We start from the raw sequence: 26626 nt of genomic DNA, 5'->3' as shown, positions 1-26626 counted from the left end.
TAGACTTCGCCATTGCTAAGCAATTTTGTGTGGAATATTTCATATTTTGCTCAGGTTATTCGTTTTGAAATCAGGTATGTAATTGCATTTCTTTTCATCTATGTTATGCTAAAACCTACTTTTGTATTTCTGTTGCGATTGGGGTAAAAAACCTAAATAAATGATCAAAACATTCCCACAGAAATTCGCGCGAAACTGCATATAAAACAGTCTGTATTGGATGAAGAATCCTTCATTCTTTATTACTTTTGGAAATTCCAGCAAATCGCTCAGTTTCTATGTTTTCATTTAAAGTAGAAGTTTGATGTATCAAATTGTGCTTTCGGTTTGGAACAAATTGAAGGAAATGTTTTCCATGCTTTACTAATTGTGTTTGAAACTTTTTGCACGTAAACATCAACGATTTTTTCAGTAAAATATGTAGAATGAAGTTCTTATCAGTGTTGTCATGTCTACAGACAAACCATTAAATAACATGTGAACAAAAGCTTTGATGGTATAGACATCAATAATTGGACTTGAATTTGAATTTATATTTGTATTTATTAAACGTGAACTCTTTTTTGTAACAGTTATGGTTTAATTACAAAGGTTTTAATTAATAAAAAACCATATAACTAATACTATAAGTACATATTTTTATACAAACAATATTACATAGCTATTCCTTAATTCATACTACCAATAAAACAACTTAAACTAGTATCTACTTACTTACTTCAATTCATACTTAGTGTTAAAAAGACATTTTTAAAATGTTCAGTCTTAAAGGAAGAATGTTTGTAAGATCCACAACTTCTCAGATCACCATGAAGAGGTATTCTCTTTAATGAAAGATCATGGACAGCACGTAGACTTGCATTTTTTTATTGTGGCTAGCTTTTCAATTTGCTATCACTGGTTTTAATGTACATAAAAGGAAGACTACATTTGTATATATTTAGAGCAAGTATCATTATGAATGAATATTAATTTTTAAAGAAAAAATGTTTGCCCCTTTTTAGTAACAAGCTGCCAAACATCACTGCATCATTATTCTGCTATATGGCCCCTGCAATGAGAGAAAAAATGTAAATCTGTAATCATTAAACGATACAAGCCATCATTTTAGAAATAATTTGAAACATATATGCAAAGAAGATTATGCTTGATACATTATACAACATATAGGTATTAGAGTAAGAAGTTTTGCCAATATTTTGGCTCTCTTGTTGACAAAACTTTACATATTCATGGGTTTGGGAACATTTAGCAATGTTATTTGGGTGAATTTAGCTTTCATACTTCCAGTTAATTATATATTACTTGCAACACTTTCCTTCTGTTTTTTTTTTATTTTATAAAATTACAACCAAATGGTTTTCATTTGTTTAAATGGCCTGATTGACCCATTAGGAAAGTTGCTCATCATAACAAAAGCATAAAAATCACCAGGCTCAATTTTGCAACATTTTTACAACATTTATGTTTGGATAAGGTCATACAAATACTGAAATGGTTTAATCACTTGAGCAAAGTGAACACCTTAACAGGCAACTTGTTCTATGAAGCTTGTCTTACTCACACTTTTTAAAATATGAGTTGTAGAAATGCTGTCATGTGAAGCTCCCGATGCTGAATGCATCACATCTTTAGCTGGTGTTATAAAGAGAAAAGAAGGTATTTATTCTATTTTATTTTATCGGTAATTATCTGGCACAAATATGTTCTTATGAACAAGATACAATACTGCTATTGTTTTATTTCACTTTATTTCAAATCATAATCAGTTAGAATGACATGTAGCTACAACCATCCTGTTAGATATGTACACACAGTTACAGGTGCATTTAATTACTTCAAGATAATTTGTAATGTAATTAGTAAAAAATCAGGTTTAAATGTAATAATAAGTTAAAAAAAGAGTGTGATTTGCTTGCTCTGTTTAAGTTTTTAAGTTTCTTAATAAAATGGTTAAAAAATGTAAAGTCATCGTTTTTGCATGATAATTGCAAAAATATGGTACTGGGCCAATATCACAGAAATAAGTATATTTACGTACAAAATATAACTTTTTGTGAGGCAAGTTCGTTTTTTCAGGCGCAGGTTACTACACCAATCACAGAGGTTATCACAGGCGTGTAAATTGTGTTTTAATAACAATTTTGTCTTTCAGATGTTCCTGAAATGTTGAGTGAGAACGATGTGTCCAAAATATATTCTGATGATGAAGATTCTGATGAAGATGATTTTGATCACAATTTCACCAGAGGATTTCTTGACGACTTTTACCGTATTCGCAAAGACGTCACTGAAAAATTAAAACAGTAAGTAAAAGTCCACTTGAGGCTTGTAAATAATTTTTAAAAATGCTTGAAAAGGTTTCTTATCCAAGCACAAGATACATTTAATTATAAGTTGTATTTACATTTAAAAAGACGTGAAGTATAGCTACGTAATTATGCACGACAAGCGTTTTCTGTAAAATATAGAATAAATTCAACCATTTCTCGCACTTATGATTCAAAGCAGTGACTGACGCGTGTTTAATTGTTCTGAAAAATTTTTTTATTAAATTTTTTGCTTTTAAAAGTATGCAAATATGAAATTTCAAATGTGATACAACGCGAATTATTGTTTTGTAGATTTTCTTGGATAAATGGATATTGCGGGATATCATTCAACCCAGAACCTCGTTTGTATGTGACTGTAGTAAAGGAGAGAAAAAATGATGAAGATTCTTTGAAGAATGAGATCAACCACAAATTTGGTTGAAAAGCGTCTGATTATATTGATTTTCGTTATGCCAATAGCTCATTACCGACGTTTCGATATTTGTCAACTTAAGGTAAAACAAAATAAATTTTGCTTAGCATATTCAAAATTAAGACAGTAGATAATCATATGTACAGTACCGCTCGCGCATTTGTTAACAAAAATTTTGCGTATGATACGCGTATCGTTCTCGTATCATATGCGTATCGTTCTCATATCATACGCGTATCGTTCTCGTATCATATGCGTATCGTTCTCGCATCATACGCGTATCGTTCTCGCATCATACGCATATCGTTCTCGTATCATACGCGTATCGCTCTCGTATTATACACGTATCGTTCTCGTATCATACGCGTATCGTTCTCGTATCATACGCGTATCGTTCTCGTATCATACGCGTATCGCTCTCGTATCATACGCGTATCGTTCTCGTATCATACGCGTATCGTTCTCGTATCATACGCGTATCGTTCTCGTATCATACGCGTATCGCTCTCGTATTATACACGTATCGTTCTCGTATCATACGCGTATCGTTCTCGTATCATACGCGTATCGTTTTCGTATCATACGCGTATCGCTCTCGTATTATACACGTATCGTTCTCGTATCATACGCGTATCGCTCTCGTATTATACACGTATCGTTTTCGTATCATACGCGTATCGTTCTCGTATCATACGCGTATCGTTTTCGTATCATACGCGTATCGCTCTCGTATTATACACGTATCGTTCTCGTATCATACGCGTATCGTTTTCGTATCATACGTGTATCGTTCTCGTATCATACGCGTATCGTCTCGTATCATACGCGTATCGCTCTCGTATTATACGCGTATCGTTCTCGTATCATACACGTATCGCTCTCGTATCATACGCGTATCGTTCTCGTATCATACGCGTATCGTTCTCGTATCATACGCGTATCGTTCTCGTATCATACGCGTATCGTTCTCGTATCATACGCGTATCTCTCTCGTATCATACGCGTATCGTTCTCGTATCATACGCGTATCGCTCTTGTATCATACGCGTATCCTCGTATCATACGCGTATTGTTCTCGTATCATACGCGTATCTTTCTTGTATCATACGCGTATCGTTCTCGTATCATACGCGTATCTTTCTTGTATCATACGCGTATCGTTCTCGTATCATACGCGTATCGTTCTCGTATCATACGCGTATCGTTCTCGTATCATACGCGTATCGCTCTCGTATCATACGCGTATCGTTCTCGTATCATACGCGTATCGTTCTCGTATCATACGCGTATCGTTCTCGTATCATACGCGTATCGTTCTCGTATCATACGCGTATCGTTCTCGTATCATACGCGTATCGTTCTCGTATCATACGCGTATCGTTTTCGTATCATACGCGTATCTCGTATCATACGCGTATCGTTCTCGTATCATACGCGTATCGTTTCGTATCATACGCGTATCGTTCTCGTATCATACGCGTATCGTCTCGTATCATATGCGTATCGCTCTCGTATCATACGCGTATCGTTCTCGTATCATACGCGTATCGCTCTCGTATCATACGCGTATCGTTCTCGTATCATACGCGTATCGTTCTCGTATCATACGCGTATCGTTCTCGTATCATACGCGTATCGTTCTCGTATCATACGCGTATCTCTCGTATCATACGCGTATCGTTCTCGTATCATACGCGTATCGCTCTTGTATCATACGCGTATCCTCGTATCATACGCGTATTGTTCTCGTATCATACGCGTATCTTTCTTGTATCATACGCGTATCTCTCTCGTATCATACGCGTATCGTTCTCGTATCATACGCGTATCGCTCTTGTATCATACGCGTATCCTTGTATCATACGCGTATTGTTCTCGTATCATACGCGTATCTTTCTTGTATCATACGCGTATCGTTCTCGTATCATACGCGTATCTTTCTTGTATCATACGCGTATCGTTCTCGTATCATACGCGTATCTTTCTTGTATCATACGCGTATCGTTCTCGTATCATACGCGTATCTTTCTTGTATCATACGCGTATCGTTCTCGTATCATACGCGTATCTTTCTTGTATCATACGCGTATCGTTCTCGTATCATACGCGTATCGTTCTCGTATCATACGCGTATCGTTCTCGTATCATACGCGTATCTCTCGTATCATACGCGTATCGTTCTCGTATCATACGCGTATCGCTCTTGTATCATACGCGTATCCTCGTATCATACGCGTATTGTTCTCGTATCATACGCGTATCGTTCTCGTATCATACGCGTATCTTTCTTGTATCATACGCGTATTGTTCTCGTATCATACGCGTATCGTTCTCGTATCATACGCGTATCGTTCTCGTATCATACGCGTATCTTTCTCGTATCATACGCGTATCGTTCTCGTATCATACGCGTATCGTTCTCGTCATCATACGCGTATCGTTCGTATCATACGCGTATCTCTCGTATCATACGCGTATCGTTCTCGTATCATACGCGTATCGCTCTTGTATCATACGCGTATCCTCGTATCATACGCGTATTGTTCTCGTATCATACGCGTATCGTTCTCGTATCATACGCGTATCTTTCTTGTATCGTACGCGTATCGTTCTCGTATTATACGCGTATCTTTCTTGTATCATACGCGTATTGTTCTCGTATCATACGCGTATCGTTCTCGTATCATACGCGTATCTTTCTTGTATCATACGCGTATTGTTCTCGTATCATACGCGTATCGCTCTTGTATCGTACGCGTATCGTTCTCGTATCATACGCGTATCTCTCTTCTATCATACGCGTATCGTTCTCGTATCATACGCGTATTGTTCTCGTATCATACGCGTATCTTTCTTGTATCATACGCGTATTGTTCTCGTATCATACGCGTATCGTTCTCGTATCATACGCGTATCTTTGTCGTATCATACGCGTATCTTTCTTGTATCATACGCGTATTGTTCTCGTATCATACGCGTATCGTTCTCGTATCGTACGCGTATCGTTCTCGTATTATACGCGTATCTTTCTTGTATCATACGCGTATTGTTCTCGTATCATACGCGTATCGTTCTCGTATCATACGCGTATCTTTCTTGTATCATACGCGTATTGTTCTCGTATCATACGCGTATCGCTCTTGTATCGTACGCGTATCGTTCTCGTATCATACGCGTATCTCTCTTCTATCATACGAGTATCGTTCTCGTATCATACGCGTATTGTTCTCGTATCATACGCGTATCTTTCTTGTATCATACGCGTATCGTTCTCGTATCATACGCGTATGTTTTTCGTATCATACGCGTTTCATAAGCGTACCGTAGGTTAAGAATACGCGAGCGGTACTGTATTTATTTGAACAAAAGTTTATCAGCTTAAGACAATGTTATGTCTGCCTTTGCCGATGCAACTATTGTGGTAGCATATAGGGACTCTGTTCTCACCAAATTGCTACAGAATGCTTTAGGTGGGAACAGTGATATGAACTATAAACTCTGATGAAACACTGATAACACTGAGGTGAGGAATCGTTTAGTATATTGAAGTGAGCATTTAATGCATTACAGTGAGAGAACATTTCAAAATCTGAAAGAGAACTCCGAAGGATCATTTAATACAATAATATGAGAGACATTTAGAACACTTAGGCAAGGGAACATATTGTGTCTTCAGGTGATAGATCATTTAGCACGCTAACATGAGGGCACACGAATACACTGTTGAATGTAACACCTTAAACATTTAACATAATACATACTACTTAAAGTGACTGATCATATGCGTGAACTTTCGGTAGAAGTGTTCTAGATTGACTATTTGTACCTTAATAACCCTCAGTGAACCTCCCATTACTCATGCTGTTTTTGTCTGTGTTTATAGCTTGAAAATACACGTAGTGAAGAAGTTAATGACTCGTCCCAGTCCAAAATTGCTAAAATGAAGTTGAACAAAGATCCCATGTTGTCCGGAGAGGTTATAGACATTTTCTCGAAGGATATATGGTGATGTAGTTAATATTACTTCCTAGTGAGTAGTAACGTAGAACTTTGACAAATCGAATGCAGTTTTACCAACGTAAAAATGGGCTAATTTAAAAGGTTCCTAGGTTACATTATATTCAGACGCATTAACTTATAATCAACCTTATCTTTTACAGGTGAATATTACTGTGTATTCATATATCAATATCTTGCATCACTTATATTTCTTTTTAAATTAGCTATTCCTACGGGGGGGGACAAACTTGAGTAGTTTTCACACTGTATGCATCACCGATTATAATTTCAACGATCTAATTTTTTATTTTTCAAACTCCCTGATTAACTTGGTTGCATAAACCGTTTTTCAACGAGATTACCACAGTCCCTGAGAAATCTTTGGACTTAGAAAGAACAAAGTAGTCTAATGCAATGGAAACTTTCGGGTGAAATTTTTTATGTTCATAGTTGATTTTACATCATAAACACATTTTGTACTTTTTAACCCGCCAGCTTAAAGATGTCAGCGACATTACCTGGAAGTTGTTTCATGGCGTTATTAACATATTCCAATAATTCAATGCAATAACAATTCAGTTTTTGCAAACTCCTTTTTGAATAAATTTTCCAAACAAATTTTTTGTAACTGTTCTTTTTAAAGCCCCCTGCTTTATATCCCTAATCCCCTCTCCTCCTGTTGTTCTTCATCAATCAACAGTCCAGTTATTTGAAACTGTGAATTAAACACACAATGATACTCGAAGTGATGCAACTTTGGTCGATGCAATTTGCAAAATACTTAATCTTTTGGGTGAAAGGGAACTTAGCACACAACATTGAGAATACAGGACATGTTGCTGTTTCAATAAATTAATGCATCATGTAACTCATGTTTGGATGGGGAGTTCAAAATGACGTATGATCAAATGACAAACATCCCGCTCAATATTTACTATGAACACAATTGGATCTTTTGTTGCCAAGGAAGAGATTGAATAATGAAGTCTGCCATATCACGTTAAAAGCATATCTTTCATTGATCTTACTTTTTCGAATGGCTGTCTATAGTGGCAAAGGCTCATTACTCATTAGTCACATCATGCAGGCTTGCGCTGTGGCGAGGCTGCTGGTGTTAATTACTACACTCAATAAGTCAAAAATTTAAGTATTTAAGTACAAAGGGATAAGTCGCAACCGATGTTTCACAACATAGGACGGAAAGTTGCAACTCGCATTATAAATAACCACTGAAGTCGCAAGATAGGGAGAAAAACTTGAGGAAGACGCCAGTCTTTTCACAGGTAGCATATCTATGACTCTTCCTTTACAGTTTTGTTACTACAATCTTTTTCACGTGATCTGCAAACCCCCCATGCGCTTTCCACGTGACACCATCCTACTGACTGTCGCAGAATGCCAAGCAAATTTCAACTCAGAATAATACAAAATAAATTTTCCTTTGCATATTTAAGATTAAGTACGAGGTATGAGAGATTTGTAATTTGTACATATTATTGCTTCTGCTCTCCTCGTGAAGTAAAATATAAATAAATTACTATCGCAACAGACAAAACTGAGCAATGTTGTCGTAAGAATTTCTTGTTATGTTGAGATGTTTAAATTGTTTGGTCATATCAACTAAAAATAGTTATCAAGTACTGAACAAACTCATCAAAAACATTTGAGACAGGAAAGATAGATAGTTATGTATATTTATTTAATGTAGAAATAAGAATAAGAACAATATAGCGACCTTGTAAGAAAAGGACGATTAACTCAATTAATGGCATAAAGACTTTCTTTTTCCATAATTTGAAAATCATTAGCATGATAAGTGTTGAAACTATGTTGTTTTGAAGTATGCTTACTGAAAAGTATTAAACAGTATAAATATATGTTAACTCTACCTGCAGGAGAGCAATTTTCTTTGACAGCCAGTAAAATAAGAACGTCAGACAAGAGTTCCTTTTCCATCTTGTTCAAACAAGGAAGGTACGTACACCTGTATAAATCAGGAAATCAATTAAATACACTTTAAATAAGTTTATATATATTGAGGTTTTTTCACAAGTTTCTAAATATATACTGCACATAAATGTTGTTGGGATTTAAAATAAAATTCTATTGTTGAATGATGTTGAGCATGATATCAAGAATTATTCAGATCAATGTTATCTACCGAAGCGAACATGAAGCGAATAACATTCTGACCGATGTCTGAATAATTAGTTTTATCATTTGAAAGCCGAGTTCAATAATTGTTTTATTATTCTTTTCAAATGATTGAAATAATGATGTAACATATCAATGTAAAACAGTTTTAAAACCTTTGCTTTTTGTCCTTGTTAGATGGTTAATTAAAGTAAATCAGCTTTAAATATACAGTAATTAAATATGTTCAAAGCCAGCTTCGCTGATTTTTTAGTGTTTCCGGATCATTTTTGTTCAAAAGGTTTTACAAATCATATTTAGAAACTATGGCAAACATCCCTACTGTTTGACTTTTTCAAAACCAGCTTTTACTGTTGTCAACAAAAGTAGAAACTAACTATTATTTGTAGATAAAGCGTCATACCTACAGATATCGAGAATTTTTTGCAGGTAGCTGACCAATCAAACCCAACATAGTTCACATAGTGAATATTAATAGTGGTATTGGTGATATTCAAATTTTGTTACCACGATTAAGTCTCTGTTTTATTATTTTAAATATTATAATTATTGATTTTAATAATGTTGTCACGCAATCAAACATCTGCCAAGAAAAGTTTTTTCTTCTAATGTCAAAGATCGAACTTGCACCTGAACTTTTAACACAGTGTCCAATAGCCTTCCTCTTGTGATCTGTGATTCGAGATCTAACATTTCATGTATATCTATTATCTTTTTTGTCTTTTTGGTTCTCATTTTAAAAACCCGTCATTTTGATGGAGACATTTCAGAGAAACAGCGCAGTTCATCGTCATTTATACAATTAACATGGTACTTGGAACTTGGAAGCTTCAATGTCAATTGATTTAATGAAGCTCAAAGCCAGAAGATCTGAATCTAACAGACTATCAATGTCTCATGATTTACTAAACTATGACCTAAACTGGAACAAACTATGAATTACTAAATAGTACCTTCCAGACCCATAGTTTAAATAAATCATATAGTTCAGGTGTGTTGACAAGTGACTTCGATCCTCATGAATTCAAATGCTTCATCAAGTGGCAGATAAAGAACTATTTTAGGTAAATCAAATTATCAAAATTATTATTTTCGTAATTCAAGATGTATTTCGTTTTTCAAATTTTTCACTGTATTGGAGACGTTGTCTTGTCGCCCTCATTTCACAAAATGTAATTATGAACTAATTCAGATTATTCGATCAGATAAACTATCCCCGTCATTTTGATACACAAGCTTGATAACTCTTTCATGTTGAGGTGAAATAAGCCTAACCATTTTTTGCGGTGAAGTAACTTCTAGCTACTTCATGAATAAAATTGACATAAATGAACAATTTAAACCCTGAACTTTTAACAAAATAACGCTTCCAGGAAATGCCGAATCAATGAAGTGAGAGACACGTACGAAGCTGTTTGCTGCATTGGTAGACAACCAAATTCCGACGTTTGGGTTTTGGGCGAAAACCTGCAATTGAACGGTGATGGTGTCGTCGTTACTGCAGAAGAGACCAGCATTATATGGGTCAAGGCAATCTTGGAATCGGAAAGAACAGCAACTCATTGGCCTAAAGTAAACCTGCCTTTATGTTCCTTAACATTAGGTGAAATAGTGGAATCTCTGATGTCCATGTTGCATCATAATGGTATCGCTGCTGTATTCACAATTGGTAAGCTCATTACAATATGTTCAATATTTTGGCAAGTGACGCCCGTTTATTACAAAATTGCTGACGTTTTTTCATGTAAAAATACATTTTTCACATTTATATTGAACCCATTTTAGCATGAAAAGAATAATAGTAATTTGTAGACCTGTTGCTTATTTAAGTTTTGAGGTAGTTAAATAGTGAATTTTATATGTAGCTACAATATTCACTTGAATGAAACAATATGAAGAGCAGGCGAAACTTGATCACTGATTTAATTAGTTTTTTTTTTTCAAAATAGCTGCAATGTTATTAGGCTTTCATTATGAAATGATTGTGGATATTCTGGGATTTTGTCCCCTGCCCTTTGTATGTGGAACAAACAGACTTGGAAAGACAAAATGTTCAAAAGCCGCACTAAGTCTTGTAGGAAATGGATAAAACTTCTTTTCAGCAGTAAGGGAAAGATTCATCCCCAGGCTATGCAGCAGATCAACTTTGCCTCCCGTGCTCGACTACGTTAAGAGCCCCACAGTTATTGAAAATGTTGCGGTCTCTTTCTACAACAGTGGCAAAGACGGGACATGTGTTTTCGAAGCAGCTCCTCGAACGATTCCGATGTTCACAGTCAATTGGGACACTTTAGAGGGATTGAACAATGACCCCAGGTAGATTTTTCAGTATTTATGGAAGAAGTTTGCTTTTTATTGCACTAATGTAATTTTTCACGTGCTGTAGAGTACTTGGAAGGCTTGTCCTAATTCCCTTTCAAGAAGAAGCAAGAAGTCCTTTCGGAATGGAGAATCAACAGAACGCAGAATTCGAAAACAATGCAATAATGGAAAGAGGGTCTAGTGCTTTTGGGACCATGGTGGCAATTAGCAGATCTGTCGAATACCTCTGCATAACAAGAACTAATGAGCTCTGTCAACAATTTACCATTGAAGCACCGAACATCGACGACTGCTGTTTAAGAAATCATCCATTTTTGGTAGCATTTGCTGAGAAGGTAACTGCCTTATTAACCACATAACATGAAAGAATTGAGCAATAGCCAATGACCACTTGCACAATTATAACATAGGTAATACGGCTGGTAAGTATTGATGATCTCTATCCAAGCAATGCCATCGCTTTTTTCAAACAAACAATCCTTCCAGTGTGGATAAAGCGATTGCAGACCAACCAAGCGCAAGTGTCTCATGCAATGCTTCAAACAGAAAAGCCAATTATTGTGGACTTAATAATGAAGTCAATAGAGCACAAAATATCTTGCAAAAACGTATGTAATAAATTCATAGCCCATAGACCAAATTCATAAAGTAATTGTGACATTTCTCATTTCTAGTTACTCTCTTGCGTGAATCCAAAAGTGACATTTACGTCAAGCTCAAGTAGAGTAAGACTAAATGGAGTAGCAGTGGCACTGAAATGGTTTTTTGCCTTGCTAAAAGATCACGGAGTTCTGTTTCCGAATGAAGAAAGAGTGAGACAAGAAATTAAGTCTCTCGACATTGGGGTGGTCAATGGGCGAAGCCAGTATTTCAATGCAAATGCAAATGGTGAAAAGATCAGCAGAGGCTCAGATGGAGTAGAAACTTCTTCCAGAAACTGCGTAATTATACAACAATCTGCATTTGGAAGATAGAATTGGATTGTTTTTTTGGAAGGTTAGCATTTTTAACAACTAATTTTATACAGATGGAAGCAAGTGCGAAAGGATTACAAATGGAATAGACAGGCTATTCTTTAGTCATGTTATGTTAGTTTCAAAGTATTATCATTATCAGCTTCTTTAAAAATTGATTTAAGAACAGATGCTATTTAAAAAGAAATCTAAAGTGTATATTGACTAAACGTGTGATTGTCATTGAAAAGCCAAATAATAATAGTCATTATTTTTTTAGCCTTCAACATCTTAGATACAAATATCGCAAGAGACAGCTTGGGGTCCACCGCCGAAACCAGCATAAATTATTCAAACACAGCGTCTACAACTGAAATGGAAATTGTTAAACGCAGCAGACCGTCAACATCTGGAACCAGAAGATACAAATCAAACACACCGTCCACATCCGACAATCAAATTGGAAGAGCAAACACATCACGTGACGTAAATGCAAACACCACGCAAAACTAAAATACATCTTGAACGATAACTTCTATAGTTTTGTCCCATGACTGGCTGAAGCCAAAAATACATCTAAATTTTGTCAAGCTCCCCCCTGAAGTAATGTGTGTTTTTTCGGCGGCCGATGTTTGCTTTGCTTCTTGGCAGTGGAAAACAATGAAAAAATTGATTTATTGTCGTTTTTTACACATTTGTGCTTTGAAATTGCAGCTAGCATGCCACAGCAAGATATTTTTGAGGAGAAACATATTCATCAACAATTGAGGATGATTGATCGACAAACTAATACAACTCTACAAGACGGAACTGAATGTGAAGTCATGAGACTCAATTTTTCCTTGTTGCTGCCTTATGCGTGGCAAAACACTATTCTTGACATGACTCGACCCATTCCCCCACGCGACCTATATACTTGTGAAATCTCGATTTGTGTCTGTCTGTTAACAATTCCGGGGGGATTTTTACGGAATGAGGGGGAGCGCACAATCACAATAAAGTAGAACCTTTCGGAACTTCTGTAATTTTGTGTTTGACTTTAAACGTCTGAAATCTGAATAGATATGAGGCATAAACAACGTAATACAGTAAGATACTAAAATTGAGTGATCATTCATGACATTTAAGAAATAAAAGATGTTTACTGTGTTTACACAGGCTTATACAAACCGAGGAGACCTTTGGGAGAACTCGAGAGAAGATCTGTGCAAGCCCGCGACCGACGGTAGTGGGGACGCGGAGCTTGGGGAAATATTTAGGTCCCGGATGAATGTAAACAAATATATTTTTGCCAACTGCTTTCGAGTTTCGGCATAGGCGCCCCAGAAAGAAATCTGCTTGCGTTTTTTTCATTTTTTCATGCAATCGATTTATGTAAATAGTACTAAATATATACCTTGATTCATGTTTAATGTTTGTCACGCGCGCTGTCTCGCGTGACTTCCACGTATATATGGTCCTAAAGGTCTTATATTTTGACAAGCTTTGCAACTCTCAATATAGGTGGCCCAAAAATCACTTTTAAATTGTTTAAAAAAGCGAAAACTCTCCCCATTCCATCGTAACAGACCGTGGAACGCAAACTTTGTATAATTGATTGTATCTATATTATATATTTACCAAATGTAGGCAACTATCATCGCAGTTACGAAAACATGTCTTTACATAAAGTAATCATACGTAAAAAACAGACAAGAACTCCAAATAATAATTATATCACTAAAAATAGGATAATTTTTCTTCATTAATCCATACCTAGATTTGAAAAAAGACAACAAAAATCCCGAAAAATATGCGTGAACGTTTTAACTTGTTTGTAAAATTTTTCTGTCTCCATGCTGGATGCCTCATATTGGTGCATACGCTATTATTTTAAAAAAGACTCTCAACTGCAATTGGCTAAAAAATTAAATCACGATCTAAAATTACGATATATTCTATTTACCGAGCCAAAGATTCGAGCTCGGAATCGAAATTCAAATCGTAAATGAACTCAATATCTAATTTGGCATCGAACTCAAAATTGATTTTTCCTTAGATATGTCAGATAATCTCGGAGTGTTCTGCATATCCCTACTCGACCCTTCTCCGCTTGAGATAGCAACTTCAGAATACAGTCTCTGCCATTGTTTGAATAACAAACGTAAAACGTTACAAAATAGAACTTATAAAAGCTATGTGCTGCATGTGTACGTCATGGACGCTTATCTGAAAAAAAAATGTAATATGACGTAAATCATTCATGCATAATGTGCATTGACATCTCACAATCTCACATTAAGCCTGCTTTCCACTAGCCACGTGTCGTAACGTATCGTGGCAAAGCTCAACATTGCGCATGCGTGCTTGCGCCTATTGACCATCAAATTCATAAGCACGCATGCGCCCTGTTACGTTTTGCTACGAAACGTTATGATAAGTGGCTAGTGGAAATCAGGCTTTAGAATGAAGTTAGGGGGCGCAATGAAAGAGTGAGCACTGCTAAATATCGACTCATATTTTGCATTAATTAATTACTAATAGCTAAGATATAAATAATCAATTCTAAGACAGCCAGAATACTGCAGTGCTGCATTGCATTTCTCGGTTTTAAAATAAATGAAAAGTTAAAATAAAAAAGGAGTTAAAGACCTGTAAACCAAAAGAGGAGTGGATTGCTTGACGGAAGGAACGCAAAAAGATGTTGTTTGTTTCACAAGGTAAAATTTTTTTATTTGTTAGCGCTATGGATTTTAGACAAACAAATTTTTAATGTGGGAAACACGTTGCAAATTCGTGAAAAAAGAATTTTGCGATTTGTTTTAAATAGCCAGATCTTTGACTTGGAGCTCCAATTTCGTATCCTTATTAGGTATCCTCTAAACTTACGAAGAAAAGAAAAAATAGTTCAAGAAATCGAGTGTGACAATATTTACTATTGTATTTGCGTATAATAAAAACAAAAAAGTCAAAAAATCATAATTGGCCACTGTATCGTAACATCAAGGAATCCATTTTGCCCCCAAAATGTGTGCTTATTTGGGACTATAGATTATATTCACTGATTATATTACGATGCCACCTCTAGTATTATTTATAATCTTTATGATTGACAATACCACTGGTCAAACTCATACACAGTTGTAAGTTTGAAGATTCTGAACAAATACTAAAGCAATAAATTTTCTTTTTGTCTCTGTCATTAGTAAAATACTAAAACCATTTATTTCTCCAGTAATTTATTATAATAATCAAAGGTTATATGGACATTGTAAGTTTACATATTTAATTTTAAGTAGTGTTTAGCTTTAATATAAACAACTTTTACTGAGTTGTAATGTTCTGATTATTTTGAGAATAATTCTGTTCTTATATATACTTTTGTCCAAAAGGTAAAATTTCAGCAATGGCTACAAATCGTCGTTTATTCATTGAAGGAAGATATGTCCATGAAGAACTGCTTCCCATTTTAAAATACTCTACTGATTTAAGATGTTCACCTTTATCATCCACACCTCCCATGACAACAATTGTACCACCAGTTATAACTGCACAACACCCGGATCTGTTTTCCAACATGGATGGTAAGACTGTAATCTTTCCTGTATTACAGTCATACATGATAACACTTTTCAAACTTTTTTCTCTATCATCAGAACCTCCAAGAAGAACAACTTGATCTCTCCATTGAACTGTCGCCAATTCAGTTAATGGATGAGGTAATGGAGGCATTTCCTTAAATGTAAGAGTCCTTGGATCAAACTCCAAAACACTGGACAAAACTTTGCAATCTTTTTCCGTTCCTCCAAAAATAAGAACTTTATCATCAACAACAACAGCTCCATGCTTATACCGTGGTTCAGGCATATCACACAACTCTTTCAAAACATGAGATTTTGTGCCATAAATCTTTATTTTACTGATGACATCTGTTTTTCCTTGGCCATAATCTTCTCCTCCAATGAAAAAGATTTGTTGTCTACAAACAACAGTTTGATGACCCCAACAATGATAAGGAAGCTCTTTGTGAAATGTCTTCCATGTCAACGGTAACTGTTTTATATTCAATGTCTCCGTTGACTTCCCACCTCCAAAAACAAATAAATTATCATCATAAATAAATGATGAATCCCACATGTGTTCATTTACCATTGATGCAGTTTGAAACCATTTCTCTTCCTCCCATGAGAATATTTCAACACTTTTTAAGGAATCATATGGGTAACCTCCAGCAACCAAAATATCACATTTTACTGAGTTCATCAACATTTCAACTGGTGATGTTGATGTTTGAACATGTTGTTCATTTATATTCATCTTTTCGAACATTTGAAACATCATGGCTTTCATTTCTTTCATTTCTTTGGTCACTGTAGAAAGGTTTTTTTGAACATCTTTTATTTCCTGGGCCACTGTAAAAAGATTTTGTTGAACATGTTTTATTTCTTTCCTTGATTCTATCATTTCTTTGGTCACTGTAGAAAGATTTTGTTGAACATCTTTTATTTCTTTCCTTGATTCCATCATTTCTTTCTTTAATTCTATTATTTCTTTCATAGACTGACCACATACAACATCAAACTGTTGATTAATTTTTCTACTCATTTCAGTCAGTTGCACTTTCTCTTGTTCCTCATGATCAAAACGTTTTTCAAACATTTCTCTAATCTCTTCAAAGTCGTGAGAAGGAATCTTTCTGTATTCACATAACTCAGTTTCATGTTTAATCTTGTCTCGTTTGTTTATCTCCTTGTCACAACGTTCATTAGAACACAACACTGGAGCAAAACCACAATTTTCAACATGTCTTTCAAGATCTTCAACGTTGACAAATTCTGAACAACCACGATTAGCGTAGTCGCAGCTTATCTTAAACTTTGAAATCAAGTTATTTACGAAACGCGCTGGAAGAAGTGTAGCTACAGTCAATCTCTCTTGACATTGAGGACATCTTTGTGCATTAACTCGTAGATGTTCTTTGATACAATAACGACAAAAAATATGTTCGTTATGTTGACACATTCTTGCATCTCTAACGACGTTAAGACAAATCGAACAGTAAAAAGTTTCATCAACAGCAGTCTTAAATCTTGACTCTTCATATCCACTTTTATAATCATCTGGACGATAAGCCATTTCATACGTTTTCTCACATAATTTGATGTTAAAATTTATCCAAGTGTTGAAGACAAAACAAAATAATGCATTGAAGTAGATTTACAAAAGACATGAACAGTTAAAACAATATTTTATGTAACAGGTGCAATCGCGTAAACATGCTCACCATAGTGACGGTTATCGATTGAATAATTAATTATTTGCTATCTTTGCTTTATACAACGTAGTTTTATCCACTGTATTGAAGACTTTTCCATTGGATATTACTTATCCATTAGATGTTTTAGCCAATAGATAAATAATCATACATTTGGCCTTACGACTGAATTCACTGTCTGTCTACGTCACTGAAGGTGTATATAAAAAGAAGATCTTCAGAACTAAGTCTGTTAAAATATTTCAATACCTGCAGTTGCGGCGCCACTTTACGTATTTTTCATTTCTTAAATTGCCGGCTGAGAATGCCCCTAGACCCTATACGTTTTTTAGTTATCAGACTGTATGTGAACTCAAAGACATAGTTAAACCATACGTAATGAAATATTTTATATCGGAATCACTTCATCAACTTTTTTTTTAAAAGGTTGGTCAGAATCCTAGTTTGGAATAATTTTTCTTACAATTTTTAGAAAAGTCGAGGTTGAAAGCTAAAAAACAAAAACGTACGACAACTTGTTTATGGAACCCAGAGGTCTCTTAGTTAAATCTCGTTGAGGTAGTCGTACTTGTAATAAAATATGAAGATTACTGTTTTCCCAGGGGGCTGATAAGGGGTTTTTACTTGTTCCGTTCGCAACCACTACAATCACCTGTTCTCATTTCTGATTAAGGATATTTCATGGGATATTAGACCAATGATTTAGACTTAAAAATGACTTCGTGTCATTTTAGTTGTTTGGAAAATGTGAAAACGACCAGTTTTGTGGTACATTAAATTGTAATAGTCTAAAAGCAGCACAAACATGTTTCTCAAAAAATGAATGGTTTAAAACACTAAAAATTACGATAAAAAGAAAAACGCATTTCAGCGAATTGATTGTGACAATGTTAATTATAATATTTATTCCTGATATTTACAGACAATCACAGTCTGCCACTCTAACTGAACATCTGGAACTCGATTCCCCATCAAAAACGTGTTCCATTACTTTTTGGACAATAGACTGTATCACGATGCCAACTCTTGTATTATTCATAATCTCTAAGCAAAACAACGTGTTCAATTTCTAAAGATATTTTATACCCCTTTTAAAACAGTGTCAAAAAAACTGGACCTTCTGGCTCGTTTTATACGGCGAAATACATGCGCAGATTGCATAAATAAGTAAAGGTAAAGAGAAATTTTAGTTTTTTCCTAATTTCTTCAATGTTTTCTGTACATTTAAAATTTGCTAGGTTACCATTATTAAGGTACCATTCATTAAAAACTTTGGTTGTAATGATATTGAACCATTATACTGCAGATGCATAGGTTCGTATTCAACTTGATATTAAAAGAAGAAAAGGAGAATGTATTCACATATCAACATCCTACATTACTTAATTTTTCAAAACAATTGTTCTGACAGCAAGGAAAAACATGATTAATTTTAATAATTATCAGGCTGTTACGTCACCGATTGTAATTTCAATCTAGTAAGTCTTAGACACAGTATAGAATCAAACAGAAGTCCCACTCTATCGAATTTTTTTGTGTAACGCATATCTTATTACGCATGTGATTAGCATAGTGGTAGCCAGTAAATTGCTTTTTTTGACCAATAGATGTCTAGCCGCATCCAGTAATCTTATTAAATATACAGCTCCAAGTTGGTCAAAAAATATAAAGTCGTTGTTTTTGCATGATAATCGCAAAACTATGGTACTGGGCCAATATCACTGAAATAAGTATATTTACGTACAAAAGATAATTTTTTCTGAGGCAAGTTCGTTTTTTCAGGCGCAGGTTACTGCACCAATCACAGACGTTATCACAGGCGTTCGAATTGTGTTTTAATAACAATTTTGTCTTTCAGATGTTCCTGAAATGTTGAGTGAGAACGATGTGTCCAAAATATATTCTGATGATGAAGATTCTGATGAAGATGATTTTGATCCCAATTTCACCAGAGGATTTCTTGACGACTTTTACCGTATTCGCAAAGACGTCACTGAAAAATTAAAACAGTAAGTAAAAATCCACTTGAGACTTGTAAATAATTTTTAAAAATGCTTGAAAAGGTTTCTTATCCAAGCACAAGATACATTTAATTATAAGTTGTATTAACATTTAAAAAGTCGTGAAGTATAGCTACGTAATTATGCACGACAAACGTTTTCTGTAAAATATAGAATGAATTCAACCATTTCTCGCACTTATGATTCAAAGCAGTGACTGACGCGTGTTTAATTGTTCTGAAGAACTTTTTTCATTAAATTTTTCTTTTAAAAGTATGGGAATATGAAATTTCAATTGTTATACTACGTTATATTTTAGTAAAAATCACACAGTTTACCGAAAATAAATGTCTTTTCCTACTCGATGCATGTTCTAAATAAGGAATTATTGTTTTGTAGATTTTCTTGGATAAATGGATATTGCGTGATAACATTCAACCCAGAACCACGTTTGTATGTGACTGTAGTAAAGGAGAGAAAAAATGATGAAGATTCTTTGAAGAATGAGATCAACGACAAATTTGGATGGAAAGCGTCTGATTATATTGATTTTCGTTATGCCAACAGCTCATTACCGACGTTTCGATATTTGTCAAATCAAGGTAAAACAAAGTAAATGTCATAATCCTATGAATGTAGGTTATGAAGGTTACTTTGGTACAGTGACAATGGTTTGCAGAAAGAATCGTTAAGAATGTACAGTACCGACCTCGAGTAACATGACTTGACTCGCGAGTATCGAATGGCGAATGGGCGAGTGACTCGAGAGTGAGTTATTGCTTCAAATGACAGTCGTTTTGCTCCCATGTTTCATAAAAAATATTTAACCGTTGCCTTCGAAATGTTGAACGAATTTTACTTGTCACTACACTTAAGAACCTGGAAAAAGAAATTTTTGCGAGTTATTTTATTCAGTCGCAAACAGCGAGTCACTTATTCACTCGCAAACTTCTCACACTCGAGAGGGACTCGCAACTGCATCGCGAGTGACTCGCTCAATCGCAACTCGTCCCTCTCGAGGGACTTGGAATTGACTCGCGAGTCACTTGCCCACTCGCCATTCGATACTCGCGAGTCAAGTCATGTTACTCGAGGTTGGTACTGAATGTACATCTGCTTTACGAGAGTTTAAATCTTAATGGGACTGAACCAAACCTGTTGACGATATTATTAATATTCTAGATAACATACCTGCGTTTTACTCGTTGAACTATGATACATGAAACACTAGCTGTAGTAGAAAATCCTAATAACCAAACGAAATTAATATTTATCCAAACACGCGAGATTTTATCCTTGACGCGCGTCTTTACTGTTTAACGATTCTGTCTCGGCGAGTGAATTGTTTTAACTGCTGCTTTTTTGTAGAGAAAATTACAAAGCAACCGGTGTTGATTCAAAAAAGTATGAAAAACAAAAAAAGAAGGTGTTTCGGGGGTATAGTTTTTATTAAAATACGAAACTACAACAACATTTATATGTTTGATGTGTTTTTCTTGTTATACTGTCAGCCAAACAAATGTTCAATGTCTTCGTAAAAAGTCTTTTACATACAATTTTGCTTGTTTTTTTTTAGCGAGCATGTTTAATCGTTTACGTGTTTTTCTTTCTTGGTTTTGAGTGTTCTTTCTTGAGTGAGCAAATATTTATCGTTAACAGTGTTTCACAGATTGTTAACGACAAATATTTCTTGCTGCTGGCAGCGTTGCATGTGTTTTAGTTCAACGGTATTACTAAGATAAAATTGTATTATTTGTAAATTGCATATTTTAAAAAGAGATAACCAAAGTACAATTATACAAACGAACTTATATACATTATAATTTGGTATCATATTGTAACTACCAGGTAGAACCCAGGAAATGGTAAAAAGTAGCTTTATGTAAAAAGGAAACATGAAGTGATAAGTAGCGAACCGAAGAAGATACGTGTTTTTTTTAGTAGGGTAAAAAAATGAAATTTGGCCAATGGAACTCAGGCCTTTTATTATGTTCAACCATTGAGACAGTATACTAAATATACAGTACAGCCTTTCTATTGAATTTTTTGTGTCGCGTATATATTAATTATTACGCATGTGATTACCATAATGACACAATAGGAATTATGAAATAACTAACGACAGCCAGTAATGTAATTAAATAAACAGAAAGTTGCACAGCGAACTGGACCTACTGTATATTTCCTGTACTGTGCCAGTGAACCAAAAAATTGAAAGTATACGTCTGTGGAAATTTTCATGCCACTAGAGCCCAGTCTTCGCACACAATGTAAGCATGATGGAAACGAAAATTCTTAAAAATGATGTTTGAATAACATAAACCTTAATTTTCTTGTCATAACTAAAACACAAAATTTATAAAAATTAATATAAGATCGAACTTCTTACATATTTGACAATCAAAGCATTTTCGAAGTCCATACATTCTAATGGCTCTCCAGGAGCTATGATGTTTTTTCAATATTGTCGTAAAGCTTAATTTAAAGCTTTTTTGTACCAGTTTGAACAATCCATCAACGCCAATACTTGATCATTTATCGCATAATTCAGTTGAAGATTTGCAAAATAATTTTTACCTCATTTTCCTCATATTATTTACTGCTTGAGCACCGACAAAAACTTTGACAGATTGACGTATGTTGTGAAGTGGAATAGTTCATTCACTTGACCAGAGGGAGACATACTAAAGGTAATGGAAAAAAAGTTATTATGTAAGATATTTTATAACTATGCACTAAAGAAGGCCTTTACAATATAACGGATTCGCTCAACACGACATCTTCATTTGCTTTGAAGTGGAAACTTTTCGGAGTAAAAACCTATTAAGTTGATAGATTAAGTCTATTTGATTGTGTTTCTAACGTTGAACAATTTCACGGCCTTATCTTGCAACAAAAATCCTTTATTATAATGGTCTTCACTTATTATTTCTTACGGAACACTGTTTCAGTGCGGTGTTACTTATCAAGAGAACTATTCCCGAGGCAAAGTTTCCGTACGTATCCACTTACAACTGTCATTCACTGTGTTATCTAGCACAGCAACTTAGAAACCAAACCATTTTTTCATTCCGCATCTATCTTTGAATCCATGATTGCTTACTTAAAGCAAATCGGCACCCTCCTGCGTCTCTTTCAGCATTTGCTAGGAGAGATATGCACCCCCTGTCCCACTCCCCTTGAGGAATTCATTCCTACTTTTTCTCCTATTCGATCATCCCTTAGTTCCTTGTCCTTTTCTAGAAAGTTTTTTCCATAATTTTCTACTGGTTAAACATTGTAAATCTTTCGTGTATACAAATTTTTTGTTGATAGTTTTGGCTTTTCTTCGTCGACTCTCCCTACAAGCTGGAGATGCCGACTACAACTTCAATTTTACGAGCTCAGAAAAGCGTGTGTTGTCTATTTGACAATACAAATCTTGAATCAATAGCTGCTTTTCCAAGTATCTCTGCAACATAGCCATCTATATATGACCTGATGACCTAAACATTTGTATTATTGTATTGAAATTTTAAAGTGTTGTATCAAGAGGCGTGATGATCGAGTCTCCACAGGATTCTTCTTCATCATTGGTTATTTCTTGCTAAGGAGTCACGTGAGAGTGCGCGCGATCAACAAGCAAGCACAGCCCTCGCACATTCAGCTGAGTTGTTGCTCCAACCCAATTCGGTTACAGCTAATTTGAATACAGGTAAACTGCTAACTATAAATACTGATGCTCTGGCATTGCTTGGTCATGCTACCCATCAATTGTCTATGCATCGAAGACAAGCTATAAGACCTTGTTTAAATAAGAAATTAGCATGTATTTGCTCATCACAGGGACCAGTCACTGAGTTTCTATTTGGGAAGAGTTCCAGGGCCAAATTAACAACATCAAAGCATCCAATAAGATTGGAAAAGCAATGGCCTTATCACGGTCTTCAGGACAGCCTATTAAAAGCAAAGAGTGTTGGAAACATCCATCCAAAATGACCAAAGTTCTTTTTTAGCGGAAGACCCTTATCCACTTGAGATAACAACTTCAGAATACAGTCTCTTTGCCATTGTTTGAATAGCAAACGTAAAACGTTCCAAGATAGAACTTATAGAAGCTATGTGCTGCATGTGTACGTCACGGACGCTTATCTGAAACAAAATGTAATAAGACGTAATAATGCATACATAATATGCATTTATTGATTTTAGGGGGGCGCGATATAAGAGTGAGCACTGCTAAAGGTCGACTCACATTTTTCAGTAATTATTTACCAATAGCTAAGATATAATTAATCAATTCTAAGACAGCCAGAATACTGCAATGCTGCATTGCATTTCTTGGTTTTAAAATAAATGAAAAGTTAAAATAAAAAGGAGTTGAAGACCTGTGAACCAAAAGAGGAGTGGATTGCTTGACGGAAGCAACGCAAAAAGATGTTTGTTTCACAAGATAAATTTTTTTTATTTTTTAGCGCTATGGAATTTAGACAAACAAATTTTTAATATGGCAAACGCGTTGCAAATTCGTGAAAAAAGAATTTGACAATTTGTTTTAAATAGCCAGATCTTTGACTCGAAGCTCCAATTTCTTATCCTTATTAGGTATCCTCTAAAATTACGATGAAAAGAAAAAAATAGTTCAAGAAATCGATTGTAACAATATTCACTATTGTATTTGCGTATAATAAAAACAAAAAAGTCAAAAAATCATAGTTCGTCACTGTATCGTAACATCAGGCAATCGATTTTGCCCCCCAAAAATGTGTGCCGTATTTTGGAGTATAGATTATATTCACTGATTATATTACGATGCCACCTCTAGTATTATTTATAATCTCTATGATCGACAACACCACTGGTCAAACTCATACACAGTTGTAAGTTTGAAGATTCTGAACAAATACTAAAGCAATAAGTTTTCTTTTCGTCTCTGTAATTAGTAAAATACTAAAACCATTTATTTCTCCAGTAATTTATTATAATAATCAAAGGTTACATGAACATTGTAAGTTTACATATTCAATTTTAAGTAATGTTTAGCTTTAATATAAACAAATTTTACTGAGTTATAATGTTTTGAATATTTAGAGAAAAATTCTGTGCTTATAAATAGTTTTGACCAAAGGGTAAAATTTCAGCAATGGCTCCATTTCGTGGTTCATTCATCGAAGGAAGATATGTCCATGAAGAACTACTTCCCATTTCGAAACACTCCACTGATTTAAGAACTTCACCTTTATCATTCACACCTCCCATGACAACAATTGTATCACCAGTTATAACTGCACAACACATGGATCTCTTTTCCAACATGGATGGTAAGACTGTAATATTTCCTGTATTACAGTCATACATGAAAACACTGTTCAAACTTTTTTCTCCATCATAACCTCCAAGAAGAACAACTTGATCTCTCCATGGAACTTTTGCCATTTCAGTCAATGGATGATGTAATGGAGGCATTTCCTTACATGTAAGAGTCCTTGGATCAAACTCCAAAACACTGGACAAAACTTTGCCATTGTTTTCCTCTCCTCCAAAAATAAGAACTTTATCATAAACAACAACAGCTCCATGGCCATCTCGTTCAGGCATACGACACAACTCTTTCAAAACATAAGATGTTGTACCTGTAATCTGTATTTCACTAATTTGATCCAATGTTGTATAATTATAATAATTATATCCTCCAATGTGAAAGATTTGTTGTTTATAAACAACAGTTTGATGATTCCGACATCCATAAGGAAGCTCTGCAGAAAATTTTCTCCATGTCAAAGGTAACTGTTTTATATTCAATATTTCTATTGACTTTCCGCTGCCACAACCTCCAACAACAAATAAATTATCATTATAAATAAATGATGAAGCTTTCCAGTGTTGATTTTCCATTGATGCAGTCTTACACCATTTCTCCTCCTTCCATGAAAATATTTCAACACTTGAGGGACCACGTGAGGAACCTCCAGCAACCAAAATATCACTTCTTACAGAGTTAATCAACATTTCAACTGGTGATGTTGATGTTTGAACATGTTGTTCATTTATATTTATCTTTTCGAACATTTGAAACATCATTGCTTTCATTTCTTTCATTTCCTTGGTCATTGTAGAAAGGTTTTGTTGAACATCTTTTATTTCTTTCCTTGATTCCAACATTTCTTTCTTTAATTCCATTATTTCTTTCGTAGACTGACCAGATACATCATTAATTTTTTTATTTATTTCAGTTCTATCTTGATCCATTTTTGCATTTATTTTAGCCATCTGCATTTTCACTTGATCAAAACTTTTTTGAAACACTTCTCTAATCTCTTCAAAGTCGTGAGAAGGAATCTTTCTGTATTCACATAACTCATTTTCATGTTTAATCTTGTCTCGTTTGTTTATCTCCAGACCACAACCTACATTAGAACACAACACTGGAGCAAAACCACAATTTTCAACATGTCTTTCAAGATCTTCAACGTTTATAAATTCCGGACAACCACGATTAGCGTAGTTGCAGTTGATCTTTAACTTTGAAATCATATTATTTATAACACGCGCTGGAAGAAGTGTAGATACAGTCAAATTATCTTGACATTGAGGACATCTTTGTGCATTAACTCGTAGATGTTCTTCGATACATTTACGACAAAAGATGTGTTCATTATGGCACATTCTGGCATCTTTTATAACATTGAGACAAATTGGACAATAAAAATTATCGTTGACAGGGCTTTCAAATCTTGATTCATCATATCCATATGAATCGTAATTATTAGGACGACAAGCCATTTCATACGTTTTCCTATATAATTCACGGTCAAAATTAATCCAAGATTAGACGAAATTATTTGTTTATCGCAACAAGTTGAAGATAGAAAATACGTTGAAATTCTCATTCGACGTTTGATAAACACGGAAGTTAAAAGCGAAGAATAACAACGCCTAGTTTTATATTTTAATATATTTATCTAAAGCAAAGTAAAAACAAAAGATAAAAGAAAAAGTGCAATGAAGCAGATCTACAAAAGACATAAACAATATTTTAAAACATACGTACAATGCGCACACGTGCTTTGCTTTTTATACGTTGTCAGTTGAATAATTTTCAAACTGCTATCTATGCCTTCACCACACACACCACACACATCATTTGCGCATGCGTTAATCTAGATTTGGAGGCTTCTTATTCGAGGAATATCGAGAAAAGGCAAGCGGCGCTTCTAAGG

The 26626-nt window shown here is 34.8% G+C and overlaps 3 protein-coding genes and 1 long non-coding RNA gene across 6 annotated transcripts; 3 read left to right on the top strand and 1 right to left on the bottom strand.

The window, feature by feature from the left end:
* LOC124437461 lies at positions 1-6934 on the top strand. 3 transcript variants are annotated; one of them, XR_006945694.1, is made up of 5 exons: positions 1-74; positions 1588-1659; positions 2156-2306; positions 2625-2827; positions 6629-6934. XR_006945694.1 is itself a non-coding variant. In XM_046987443.1 (4 exons), the coding sequence occupies exons 2-4, from the start codon at positions 1590-1592 to the stop codon at positions 2752-2754; spliced, it is 351 nt and encodes a 116-aa protein (XP_046843399.1). In that variant the 5' UTR covers positions 1-74; positions 1582-1589; the 3' UTR covers positions 2755-2867. The 3 variants fall into 3 exon arrangements, 1 of the variants encoding a protein (XP_046843399.1); XR_006945693.1 differs by having other exon boundaries at positions 1582-1659; XM_046987443.1 differs by lacking the exon at positions 6629-6934 and having other exon boundaries at positions 1582-1659; positions 2625-2867.
* A 4815-nt stretch (positions 6935-11749) lies between these two features.
* LOC124437477 lies at positions 11750-12773 on the top strand. Its single transcript, XR_006945717.1, has 2 exons — positions 11750-12216; positions 12454-12773. It is a non-coding gene; the product is annotated as an uncharacterized LOC124437477 (long non-coding RNA).
* A 2566-nt stretch (positions 12774-15339) lies between these two features.
* On the bottom strand, positions 15340-26307 carry LOC124437448. Its single transcript, XM_046987423.1, has 2 exons — positions 24834-26307; positions 15340-15934 (listed from the first exon to the last, which is right to left on the bottom strand). Exons 1-2 carry the CDS (start codon positions 26187-26189, stop codon positions 15860-15862), a joined length of 1431 nt encoding a protein of 476 aa, XP_046843379.1. The 5' UTR covers positions 26190-26307; the 3' UTR covers positions 15340-15859.
* LOC124437460 lies at positions 19290-20169 on the top strand. The gene is made up of 2 exons (XM_046987442.1): positions 19290-19436; positions 19827-20169. Exons 1-2 carry the CDS (start codon positions 19297-19299, stop codon positions 20041-20043), a joined length of 357 nt encoding a protein of 118 aa, XP_046843398.1. The 5' UTR covers positions 19290-19296; the 3' UTR covers positions 20044-20169.
* Positions 26308-26626: the final 319 nt, after the last annotated feature.

This window comes from Xenia sp. Carnegie-2017, unplaced genomic scaffold (genome assembly GCF_021976095.1).
Source record: "Xenia sp. Carnegie-2017 unplaced genomic scaffold, XeniaSp_v1 HiC_scaffold_16, whole genome shotgun sequence".
Classification (NCBI taxonomy): domain Eukaryota; kingdom Metazoa; phylum Cnidaria; class Anthozoa; order Malacalcyonacea; family Xeniidae; genus Xenia; species Xenia sp. Carnegie-2017.
The sequence above is the reverse complement of the archived record's forward strand: the minus strand, read 5'-3'. Positions and strand labels throughout refer to the sequence as shown.

Bases quoted from the DNA above. Each gene is read 5' to 3' on its own strand.
- LOC124437448 (XM_046987423.1), bottom strand. From the start codon at position 26,189: ATGGCTTGTCGTCCTAATAATTACGATTCATATGGATATGATGAATCA. The intron at 15,935-24,833 runs GTTCCATGGAGA...AAGATTGCAAAG, and splicing joins CATTGACTGAAATGGCAAAA to TTTTGTCCAGTGTTTTGGAG.
- LOC124437460 (XM_046987442.1), top strand. From the start codon at position 19,297: ATGTTGAGTGAGAACGATGTGTCCAAAATATATTCTGATGATGAAGAT. The intron at 19,437-19,826 runs GTAAGTAAAAAT...ATTGTTTTGTAG, and splicing joins GTCACTGAAAAATTAAAACA to ATTTTCTTGGATAAATGGAT.
- LOC124437461 (XM_046987443.1), top strand. From the start codon at position 1,590: ATGCTGTCATGTGAAGCTCCCGATGCTGAATGCATCACATCTTTAGCT. The intron at 1,660-2,155 runs GTATTTATTCTA...TTTGTCTTTCAG, and splicing joins TGTTATAAAGAGAAAAGAAG to ATGTTCCTGAAATGTTGAGT. The intron at 2,307-2,624 runs GTAAGTAAAAGT...ATTGTTTTGTAG, and splicing joins GTCACTGAAAAATTAAAACA to ATTTTCTTGGATAAATGGAT.